At 33.1% G+C, this 12,147-nt stretch overlaps 1 protein-coding gene across 16 annotated transcripts in view; it reads left to right on the forward strand.

The window, feature by feature from the left end:
* Positions 1-9,591, forward strand: part of LOC144978229 (dynein axonemal intermediate chain 7 homolog) — a 46,444-nt gene extending 36,853 nt beyond the window's left edge. For 8 of the 16 annotated variants that reach the window (XM_078924033.1, XM_078924036.1, XM_078924029.1 and 5 more), the window contains 3 exons: positions 3,052-3,201; positions 4,122-4,220; positions 8,599-9,591. In XM_078924033.1, the coding sequence (XP_078780159.1) occupies positions 3,052-3,201; positions 4,122-4,220; positions 8,599-8,736 (387 nt within the window). In that variant the 3' untranslated portion in view covers positions 8,737-9,591. Of the gene's footprint in view, positions 1-3,051; positions 3,202-4,121; positions 4,221-5,515; positions 5,708-8,598 lie in introns of all 16 variants that reach the window. The other 8 variants (XM_078924021.1, XM_078924024.1, XM_078924022.1 and 5 more) reach the window with 2 other exon arrangements.
* The last annotated feature ends 2,556 nt before the right edge of the window (positions 9,592-12,147 follow it).

Genomic DNA, 12,147 nt, shown 5'->3' on the forward strand with positions numbered 1-12,147 from the left:
TGATGATGATGATGATGATGATGATGTTATATTCATTTAAAAATAGAAATTCGATGTACAGATGTATATATATTTTTTTTCATTCGTTTCATAAACAACATAAATATGTCGATGCGTAGTTTGTTTAAACATTAGTTGGATTTAGCCAAGTTACTTTTATATGACTATATAGATCAATTCACATTTAAGATTTATCACAACCTTTTTTTCAATAATATCAGAACCTAATAAAACTAAAACTCTAGCAATATTCAGAACAATGCTATCTAACGTAACAGGTCATATCATGGTTGAATGATTTTTATGGCAGTGGGATTTTGGTCCCTACATCAGATTATTTGGGGATTGAGACAAGTTAACCTACGTATTTTACTACTTATTTATTATACTTTATATTTTTATTCAGTTGTCCCTTCCTTTCATTTTATGATCATGTGATTATTCTTTTGCCATAAATTAAAGAATTAATGAGAATTGTAAGAGTCAATGTTAGAACAGGATACTTGTTTTTTAGAATAAACAATAAAAAAAAACTAACAGTTATTTGATTTTGATATAGAAAAAGTATGAACTTTGGTAAAAATCAACCAATTTAATGTTAGTAAAGTGATAGAGATTACTTATTCTTTAATAATATTTAATCAAGTTTATTTGAAACTATATTTTTCTTAATTGTCCATGATATTATTTTTAATCATTACTAAGCAGGTTCATGAAAAGGTGATGATGTGTAACAGGTTTTTAAAATTGTGTCTCAAATTAACTACCTTATGATATTAGTTCTCCTTTAAAAAAAAACATTTTCTTGTTTGAATTTAAACTCTATACCTTTTTTGCTGTGTTATATATAATGAAAATTAGATGGAATGAGTTGATGGTGAATGGCATAGTATGTGTCAGATTTGTGAGAGTAATTGCCAAGAAGGGGAAGAGTTTGAAAGAGAGGTTACATGAAAATAGCCACGATGATGTTGTGTCTTCTGTCTTTCAATGACTTTTCACGGGTGGTCGACAATGTTAAGATTTTTAGAATGTCAGATTTGATCTTTAATTATTTTTTTTTCGTCGTGTTTGTCGGTCTATCTGGATTTTTTAAAATCTTTTTTTTAACTCCAAGTCAATTTGACATTGAATAATGTTTTGAAAATTAACAACGTCTTATGGGTGGAAATAAACAGCATGTATATATATTAAAAGAGATTAAATACAAAAGAATTCTCACTATAAAGTCAAATAAACTACGAACTATCAACATTTTGATATCCGTCTAAAATATGTTGATTGGCAGTCTTCTTCACTCCTATTTGACAAACACATTTTGCGTGTTTAACCACTTACATGGAGGCATCAAGCAATTGGACATTATTCTGACATTTAAAGATGCACTTCAGGCTGTCAGGAAAGGACCATCATTTTTATCTTTCATTTGATATTCATGTCATCAAGAAAAGCTAATCTGACTCTTTGAATCTCTTTATCCGACACTATTTGACAGAATCTGGGTTTTAACACAATCCGTCTCTGACGGTTAGTGTAGGAAGAACTCTAAGACAAACAATTTTGTCAGGAATGGAGGATTTCTGTTTTGTTGAAATTGAACTGTATTTGAACATAACACAGTTATTTGTGTGTTGAGGTGACATCGAAAAAGCAGATGGGCAGAGCAAAATAATTTAGAAAAAAATGATGTTTAGCGTTTATTTCGGAATAAAAGTGTGATGTGTGGAGTGGTCTTGTTTGTCCTCTTTTACTTTTCAAATAATATTTCATATTTCTAAAATATGTTGTCAAATGGTATTGTCACATAAGACAAAATGTTTTCTGTTTTCTGTTTCTTTCTCTTTTTCTCTCTCTTTTTTTTTTAACTTCACTCATTCATCGCCATTAGGATTAACCATTAGGAATAGATTAACTTGAGATCTATTTTGAGTGATTTGTGAGATTTGCCAAATTCCAAACTTTCTTATCCTCTGACAAATCCCCCTCAGATATTTTGAAAGCCTCTAAAAACTGTTGTTGAAATCCAAACATTTTTTTCTCTTTAAATTAAAATTTTATCATTTGAGACCATTAATCAGAGTATTTCACACAGTTCTGGAAGCTCCTGTCAAAACTAGGTTGTGTGACCTACCGTCATGGTGAACCAGATAAAGATTTTAGCCAAGAGACACAATAATCATATTATCAAATCGAATTCTTTTTCAGTTTGAAGAAAATGCATTCAATTATTGAATGCATCTAAGTTTAACGGAATTTAGATTTGAAGATCAATTTTCAGCATCACGTCTACCTTGGAATGATAATGGAATTAAACGTTTGATCATATTTATAAATTTGATTGATAATTTGTTGTATTTGAGTTCTGTAGCATTTTATTTATTTTTTTAAAAATTGTGTTTGAACTTGGTTTAATTATTTCCTCGATTATGTTTGTGTTTATTGCATCGACAAATTAAATTTTTATCATAAAGTTTGATCTATGTGAATGTGTAAAGATATTTAATGGTATATTGAGAGCGCTTAAATTAGAAATTAGAAAGATTTAGGTCAAGACATTTAAAGACATTGTAAACATTTAACTGTAAATAAAAATTGAATCAAAAGATAGATATTTTTATTTTTTGTTATAAAAAAACCAAAGCTGGTTATAGTTTATGCGAGTCAGTTTACGTTTACTTTTCTCATGTTGTGAAGAAAAATTACAATGACAAAAATTTGTATTATTGTGACCCGTGCTATAAGTGTATTTGTGGAAGAGTCACATGCGTTCGAGAAAAGAGGCAAATTGACTTATTACCATCTCTCATAGGGGTGAACAAGGCCGGTAAAGGCAATTATTATAAGAGTAAGTAACCATGAAAACCAGAGACTGAAATAAGTGAACAGGACTGGTTGTCAAGTGAGCCATAATTTTGACATTAGACTCTAAACAGAAATATTATTATGATTTACTAGTTCCATTTAATTAACTTCTGCAGTTCATGTTTACTTCTTTCAGAATTATTAAAGAAAGATTCACAAAAATTTCGATCTTTTTCTTCATATCCATAGCATCCCAACATTGAGCAAAGTATGTATCAGCAAATGGCATTGACAGCTTCTTCAATGGCATACTCATGGTCCAAATGGAATGGACAGACAGAGAGAGAACAAGTTGTCTTCCAGGCAGCTGAGGCTTTAGAGGATGAACCTCTGCTAGAGGCGAGTAAATTACCAAAAGATATGTGTTAAATAAAAATAGACTGACACACACAAAAACAGGGACAGTAATCCAGGAAAAGTCTACTATGATAACTGTCTCATATGTAATAGAAAAATGGCCGTAAAATAAAGCATGTGAACATGACTGAAATAACAATTTAAATATTTAGTTCATGTATTGAAAGTTGTTATAATATAGTTTCCTGGTTGCTTTTAATTTTACTTTATCAATGATGAGCCAAAATTGGAAGTTTTAGCATTCATCAAATTCAAATCTATTCATAGAATTTTAAAACGAAGTAAGATCTTGTGATAAAGCTGTTTCCATATAATTTCTGGAAGTGTTCTGGTAATAATATTTAAAGCAGAAAAACACCTTTAAAAATTATAGTGAAGTGAAGCTGTAACTTTTAAATATTCTCTTTGCATATTTGAGAGGAAACAGTGTACCTGAAATGGTGAACGGAATAAAAAATAAAATTCCTTTTATACATCTCAATGGAGAAATTTGACTATTGTCAAATTTTAAATTTAGACTTGGAATTCAATTTTCTTTATGACATTTTTTTATAAACCCATAAAACTCTGGCATTTATTTTTGCACAATATCCATTTAACGTGCCTAAAATGCTTAAAAAGGAGTCCCTAGCCAACAAAAACACTTAATCTTCAGGATGAGAGATGATACCTGTAAGGTTATATTACCACTTTTTCGACAGAGACAACACTGTTAATGACCAGGTACTAAAGAACCTTTTTCAGGAATCCAACTTTATGCCACTCAGAGTAGGACTCGACCCTAGGACCTTCCAATCGAATTGCGAATGTCAAACCACAAAGCCACACACTAACACATAATACCAGTCAGCGACAGTTAGCCATAGCCCACTAATCACTGTTTCATTCTTTTATTACTTTAGGAGGACTGGTCTGTGTACTTAGCGACCAAACACCGAGTGATGAAACTCAAAATGACAGAGTTTGATGACACGTTTTCACAGGATCCCACTGATGATAATGTAAGTGTCGAGAAAGAGAAAAGGGGAGCAGAGGGTTGGGAATTACAGGATAAAAAAGGACATTTTGAGATGATGAGAGAGATGTAGGGATACAATGGAGGATCACATACGAATGGGAAAGAGATGACAGAAGTGGAAAAATTTAAAATGGGGGTAAAAAGGGCAGATGTGCTGTCCTTCTTATGGATGGATTTGAAGTGGACAACGATGATAACGAAAAGTGCAAAAAGTGTTGCCCAAACAGTAATGTCTTGAAAGTTATGTACATAATTAATACAAAGAATATTTATTTTAGAAAAAAAAATGATGAGGTCTGCGTCTTCTAAATGCAAAAAGCAGCTTTAACTTATCAAAAGATTTTTTTTTAAATCCCAGCTATGTGAAAAGGGCCCTAAATCTTGCTTTACTGCGGTTTCATATGGGCGTCTTCAATGAGTTAATCACAGTTTCTGTAGCAACTGCTTGTTACCCTTTCAATGGGATGGCACATTCGTACTTTTTACCAGGTCTAACAGATTCAGCTACTCAATCTCAGCTGAGATTTTTTTTTAAAGGGAGGGGGGGGGGGGCTGGGTCAGAACAAAAAGACCCTCTACGAATTTAGGACTGACACTGGTCCCTTGCTTATACGATGAGTGCACTGCAAATATAGTGAATATATGATATCAGAAGTGAAATATGTTATCACACTTTGAGTCTATAGGAATTATGAATTTGGAATTAGGTCTCTCTTTGATCATAATCATATGCTTCATATGCTTCATTAAATATTTACCCGTTCATATACACAATTGTCATTAACTCTGAATCTTTATTATTTCTTGCTTATTATTAAATGTCTAAATCAAACCTAGATAGATGACTTACTTTGAATTCACTAAAACATTTCAAATAGATTTTATTATCGCAGGGTTCTATGAAATACAGCTCCCTTTGAAGATGATGATGATGATGATGATGATGATGATGATGATGATGATGATGATGATGATGATGGTGATGTTGATTTATAAGGAGGAGAAACAAAAAGGGGATTATGCGACTCACAATAAATGTTTTTTTCTCTTCTTTGTCCTCCCCCCCCCCCACCCTCTTTGACTTAAACACACACACCCACACCCATACATACACACACGTACAATGATATATATATATATATATTATATATATATGATACTACTTGTTACAATTTAAAAAATGGTATTTTTTAAATATCGTATCTAAACATATCTATCAATATATAATTATTCAATTGAATTACTTTATGTTGAAACTACCAAACTGAACAAATAAAGTCGGCTATATGGTCCTCAATGAAAATAAAGAGGACTAAAAAGAGCCTAACTTCGCACCAATCAGGCGTGTCCCCGTCAAATAGACAATTTAAATCACCTAAAAGTGGAAAAGCTTCGAGAAAAAGGGAAGAAGAATTGAAAGAGCCTGGCACTCCCCGACTTTTTGAAGTATATGACCTTGAAAATTCTCCGGTAATTGATGAATATGATAAGATGACAAAGAACTGTAAAATATATAGTCTTATCTTTATAAAGGACAATGGTCTGATCAATGGGATTAGGACATAGGAGCAATGAAACTCGGATACAATGACAACAGTATATAAGGCTGTTCCTCCAGGAAAATGCCATTTTTCTCGCCAAATTATGCCACGCAAATGCCATAAAAAAAGTGAAATTATGCCATAAACGGCAAATTGTGCCCCCCAAAAATAATGCCAAAATGTGTAGTGTTATTGCAAGCCATTTGTACGTAAAAGTTATTCATTTAAATCTTGAGCAACAAACAAGCACACGCAAAAATAAAAATTACACAAATTTAGAAGCAAGAAGAATTTTTTTGAAAAATAGTCATGAACACGATAGATTCATCTGCTGAATTTATGCATGTCAATGGAGGCCCTCACTGCCTGTGGGTCGATGCTTCAGGAACACATGAAAGCCCTGGTACTGGCAATGAGGTCATGTTTGGCACGTCACTGGCTAATGTCACCAGGCTCGTCAAGTGTCAAAAATTGTATCACTTTCAGAAATTGAATGCTTGTCTGTCCCTCACTATGGAGTAATTTCTGAATTTTTCTGCCACGGTAGATATAGCTTAGCAGAACAGGTCCACAATAGACTTTCTTTCAAAGTTTAATACAGAACAACCTGTTCCCCTAAATGTGCGTCAAGTCCATATACTCAAAATGTTGCTCGTGTGCAGAAACATTTTGCCCGGTTTTGGAATCTTATGGTTTTCAAGCATGTCAATTGTTTCAGATTTCTAGGTCTTTTGTTAATGTGGGCATCACATGAAAGTGCAAATGAGGTAGAAGTGGGTGACAAACAGAGAAAAGAACTAGTGGGAACGAAACATCAGGGGAAAAAAATCAAGGGAGAAATTTTGTTTTCAGTGTTACAAAATCCCTGTATCTGATTACGCACATCCCAAATATACAAATCCAATTTAAAAAATAGAACTATTAGAGTAAAAGAACATTAATCAACACTAATATGTATCCCTCTCGTCAAAAAATCGTATGCAAGTTGATAAAAACAAAAATGAAGCCAAAAATCTGATCTTTAAAAAAAGGTTTTGTCGAAATATGCAGTGAAGACATGCGGAAGGCAAAATCATGTCACCACATAATATATGCAGATGCATATATCCTGGAGGGACAGATAAGGGAGTAAATGCCATAATATTCATATTACAATGTTGCCAAACAATGACTATATAATAACACAATAACTATGACAATAATAATAGCCATAATGTGCATATAGTAAAAACTTCTTGAGATTGCACTCGTGTGCTTGATGTTTGCCAAATAGGTGTTCAAACTTGAATTATTTCATTTTTACATTTTCGTTTGATTTGGACTACTTGTATTTTGAGTTTTGTTTCAAGTCTTCCATTCTTTACTTAAGTATTTCAATTGCAGTTCTAGAATTGTTTATTCATATATTGTATGATAATATTCGCAAAACTATTACACAATGATCTTGAGATACTATTCATGTAAAAAAAAAAAAGTTGAATTGTCATTAGATGCTCCAATTGTAAGATTTGACTCTTTGCTGTGTGATTTAAAGTATAGTAAGCGCAATAATGGCAAACCGGAGAAATTAAAAGAAAAAAAGGAGTTAATATATCCACACTGTCAAAATTGATTATAACAATGAGGATCAATATGTGTGCACTTTAATGATTTCAAGTCTAATTCAAAACGGGGAGCGGGTATTTTTCAGATCGAATTGGTGGGGATTTTATTTCTATTAATTCTCCCCCCCCCCCCCCCTCCTCCTCCTCTGGTAGAAGATAGAATTTGTTTTTTTTATTTTATTACATATTCTTTTTTTGGCTTCAGTTATCTGCAGTCACAAATTAAACTCCTAATAAGAAATTTGTTTAGTTTATTTAACAGAGGAGGACGGGAAGAGAGTAGGTTATTACTCTGATTTCATCCTTGTGAGTTTTATAAAACCGTGGTTTGTTCTAATTTATTCTTATTTATTGTTCTTGTTCACAAAATTAACTTGTAATGTTCAGTATTTTTAATACTCATATTTTTTTTAATGAGATTTTCTCAAGCAAAAGAGCAAAGAACAACCCAAATCAGAAAAATGGTTCTTTACATCAGTAGTTCTTGATATCAGCAGTTCTTTGTTTTATTGATTCAATATGGGGAAAAAATGTTCCCCCCATGAATCCGGAGTTTATCCTGGTTTCTTGTAGTGTGAAACAGACAATAGCAATTGCTTACTACATTTTGGATCAAATGCTAGTCTATCGCAAAGTACTTTCTGGCAGATTAAACAGACCCAGCTACCCAATCACTGCTGGGTGGACAGGGGGGGTCAGAAAAAAATCTCGACTTCACCTGGGATTAATATCGGTCCCTTTTCCCTTTGCGTGTGAAGCAAGTACTCTACTAACTGAGTTGTCAGGACTCAAGTGTCAATTGTAATAAATTGTAAGTTACTTTGAAACATTTCATTGAATTATAGTTTCGATGAAAGAATGGCAGTCATTTTCTAAGCTTATAACATGACAAAGCTGTCTTTTGTTTATGATATCATGATCAAAATTATGAAAACAAAAAATTCTCACATCATAATATTAAAATCAAAAAGACTTCAGATACGGAGCATTCAAGCCAAGGAACTTAATGTCCTTAATGTTTTTTGGGGGGAATTTGAATCTGTAAAAATCTAGCATTGTCAAAAGCATGTTCTTGTAAAAATAAAAAAATGTATTTTTTCATATTGCTTATAATATACCCTATCTTTAAACTGTTCGTGTCCAGAACTTATAACTACAGGATGGCCGTACTGTTCATGTTATGTCGAATTTAATTACACTTTCCTTTTCATTTCAGTTCAAATCCAATATTTATCATTTGATGATGGAACATGGCACTGACACAGCCAAAGACCGCATCAAGGAGACCAACTACCAGTTTGTCGATTGTGTTCACCAGCTTCTAAAAGCCACACAAGTACTCACCTACGCTTGAAGAGAGAAATAAGCACTTATAAGAGTTCCATCATCTTTTTTATTTAGAATTTGTGAGCTCTGGATTCGAATTTACACACTCAAATTGCTTTATAGATTTTCCACTGGAACTCGATTATTAATTTAGGTTAATGACTCTTAATATTTGAATTTGTTGGACAGTTTCTTCTAAATTTGGTCCTATGATAGTGGTTTTAAAAAGGAAATATTGATCTTGAATTTTTCATCTTTTAAAAACATATATTCGTTATTGATCCTTTTAATTATTTTATTGTTTTAAAAATTGATCCAAGATAATTTGGAGAAACCAGGAAAAAAAGTTGATTGTAAGTTAGATTTTTAAATTGTACAGACTGGAAACAATATATTTTTTTCTATCAGTAAGGAATTTAAAGAATTACATTTTTATTTTTAACCATTGTCAATGATTAAATCAGAGTTTGTTTTTTGAGAGTTGAATTATTTGTAGCACACTTGATGCTATTCGTTGAGTTTAAATATTCACCAGTTCTGTCCACCAGATGATTTGTACTATCACACAAAACTGTGTGTAATCATTAACGTTTATAGCCTGTTGAGGGACTTACAATGTTGGGTTTTTTTTAATGCAGACTGTTACTACTTATCTTTTTTGAACAGTTCAGTGGTGATAATGAATATTTTCAACTTTGTACATTTCAGAATCAGAATATTCAAAGAACCAATAGTTGTATTTGTAAATAAAACATTTAACTATACTATGTACATTAACTAATCATTGCTCATGTTAAATATTTGTTTGTTTTGTTCTATTGAAACGATAGTGTTAAATTTCAGACAATTTCAAATAAATATGGAATATAATTGATTTCAAAAATGTGTTTCCAGTTTTACTTTTCTAATAATAAGCTAATATTTACAGCATGATTAAATTTCAACCTTAAAATCCAAGATGAAAGAAATATAAAACACTGGATTTTACACACTTTATGTAACAAGCTGTTCATAATATTTGATATTTTCCAAGATTTGGATATGAACGAAAACATAGGGAGAAAGAATTTACAAACCTTTCTCAACCAAAATACAATCATGTCTCCTAAACGTAAATTCTATAATCTGGAAACTCCTGTATTCCAATATAGGGTGGGGACATTTTTTATTTCCTCCTTTTTTTGTAATCTACAATCCAGAAATTCTTGATTCCAAATTCAAACATTTTCTTCAAACCAAGATACTACAAAATATAGAATTCATGCTCTCATAGTCTGAACTCTCAATCTCCAAACAATCAACCACTGCCTGAGGGCGATCCATTATGCTGTCATTAGCTGATCAATTAATGACAAATGCGGCAAGAGGCAGGGCCAGTGTTTGTCAAGTCATGAAAACAGTAATACAAAGAAACTTAGAAAGACAAGAAGGGCTAGGTCAACTACTCATGTGTGGACAACATCAATGAGGGGGGGGGGGGGGGTTTCAGTGCTTACGGTACGTTTAAAAAAAAATGTTCACGAGGGATCCCAAGCCAACAGCAACTCATAAGTAGAATGAGACATGACAGCTGTAAGGCACTATTACAAATATTTTTGCCGTTACCAGCAAGGCATTCATTTTCCATCCTAGTGTGTTGAGAGAATATGAGTGAGGAGTCTTTTCCAAGGAACGAGGAACCTATTGGTCTGAATGCGAGTGTCACACCACATGACCGACCGCAGAGTTGCACAAAGCTTTAAGGTCATATCAGTATCAGCACCAATAAGGAAAGAAGAATAATGACCGGACAGTCAAAAGATTATGCAGCATGCCCATAAAGTTTTGCCCTGTTTAACAAAATTTTCAACAGAAAGATGTTGCAGCCAATGCACATATGAATATATAACTTAAATATGTTAAATTTAAATTGTCTACCTTTTTTTCCATTCAATGCGCCTCGATATCATTGCCATGGTGACCTAATAATAGAAAATTGAATCTATTTTCAAGTAAATGTGTTTTATAGCATTTGTGGCATAATAGCAGTCCTATTCTCGAGCTAAGGGTTTCAACATCTGAAGTGAGTGCTGAATAGTCTTTCCGTGACCCATTCAACTAGGCAGTCAATACACCTCTCCCAATTCTTTTGTCTGGCAATGTGTCATGTGGAAATTTGCTAAGAGCCAGTCTCCAATGTAGCAGATCACAACTAACTAAAAAATAATTGGGGTGCAAGCATAAATGTATGATTTTTACGTAGATGGTGGTAAGAATCAGATGCAAATGGATTTAAAACAAGTACATAGTCCTACAGAGCCATTGGGCCCATGAAGCTGGAATTTATCCCATTGAATGAAATAAAGAATAGTAATTCATTGCTACTTTGCTACCCTTTGGATAGGACACTAGTCTATCGTAAAGCACTTTCCACCAGACCTTGTTTTTTGGGGGTTTTTTTTGTTTGTTTTTAAGGGTTTTACGGTGCTTGCAACACATCCGCACCAGTAAAAAGGAAGAAAATGGGATAGTAAACAGTTCTAGCATTACAAATAAGGCACTCAAGAAAAGGTAAGACAATTGGGAATTGATTCAAATAGGAACAGATGTAGATTCCAAGAGCACACTATCAAAGTACTTAATTTGAGATCACCTCAAAGTTTCATCCATACACAAGCACAGGTCCCCACTAAGAAGAATACACTCAAATGTTCACAAATATTATGTATACAAAACATAATACAGTGCATAACAGAGATGATTTATAAGGAAAAAAAATATCTCCCAAAACTATCTATACATTTGACTGTTACCTCTCAGCCAGGGTCAGGACAAAACCAAGTAATCTCATCCTAAGACAAAGAAAGCATGTTGGAAAACAGATATAAGGGGATAGAAGACACAGTAAGTACCTCCCTGCCTACATGGGAGGTCAGGAACCCACCCAATCCACCAGATCTGACACACCCAGCTACCCAATCACTGCTGGGTGGACAGGGGGAAAGGGGGCAGAAAAAAATCTTAACTTCACCCAGAATCGATCTCAGTCCCTTTACATGTGCAGCAAGTGCCCTAACAACTAAGCTATCACAGGACCCCAATTTAAAATAAGAGTATTAAATCAGGGAGATACTTTATGTACAGACACAATGTACGAGGGTGAGTCAAAGAAAAAATGGGACAAGTCTCCTACTGAGTTCATTTCTTTTTCATGTGACGTCATATTTGGCTCAATTGAACTTATACATCTAACCTTTGAAACAAAAATTTAAAATTTTAATTCTGTCAAATTTTGACAAAGTTATGACAGTTCAAAGTGGTTGCTCCTATGGATGTCAGAAAGCTATCATTGAAGTTCTTGTTTCCGAAGACGAAATCTCACGTAACATTTTTAAATGCATTGGTAAAGTCTATAAACCCCAGGCATTTTGTAGAGGCAGTGATTTAGGTGGGTTGAACC

The sequence above is a fragment of the Berghia stephanieae genome, chromosome 8 (genome assembly GCF_034508935.2).
Source record: "Berghia stephanieae isolate SIO BIC M18660-M18661 chromosome 8, UCSD_Bste_1.3, whole genome shotgun sequence".
NCBI classification, from domain to species: domain Eukaryota; kingdom Metazoa; phylum Mollusca; class Gastropoda; order Nudibranchia; family Aeolidiidae; genus Berghia; species Berghia stephanieae.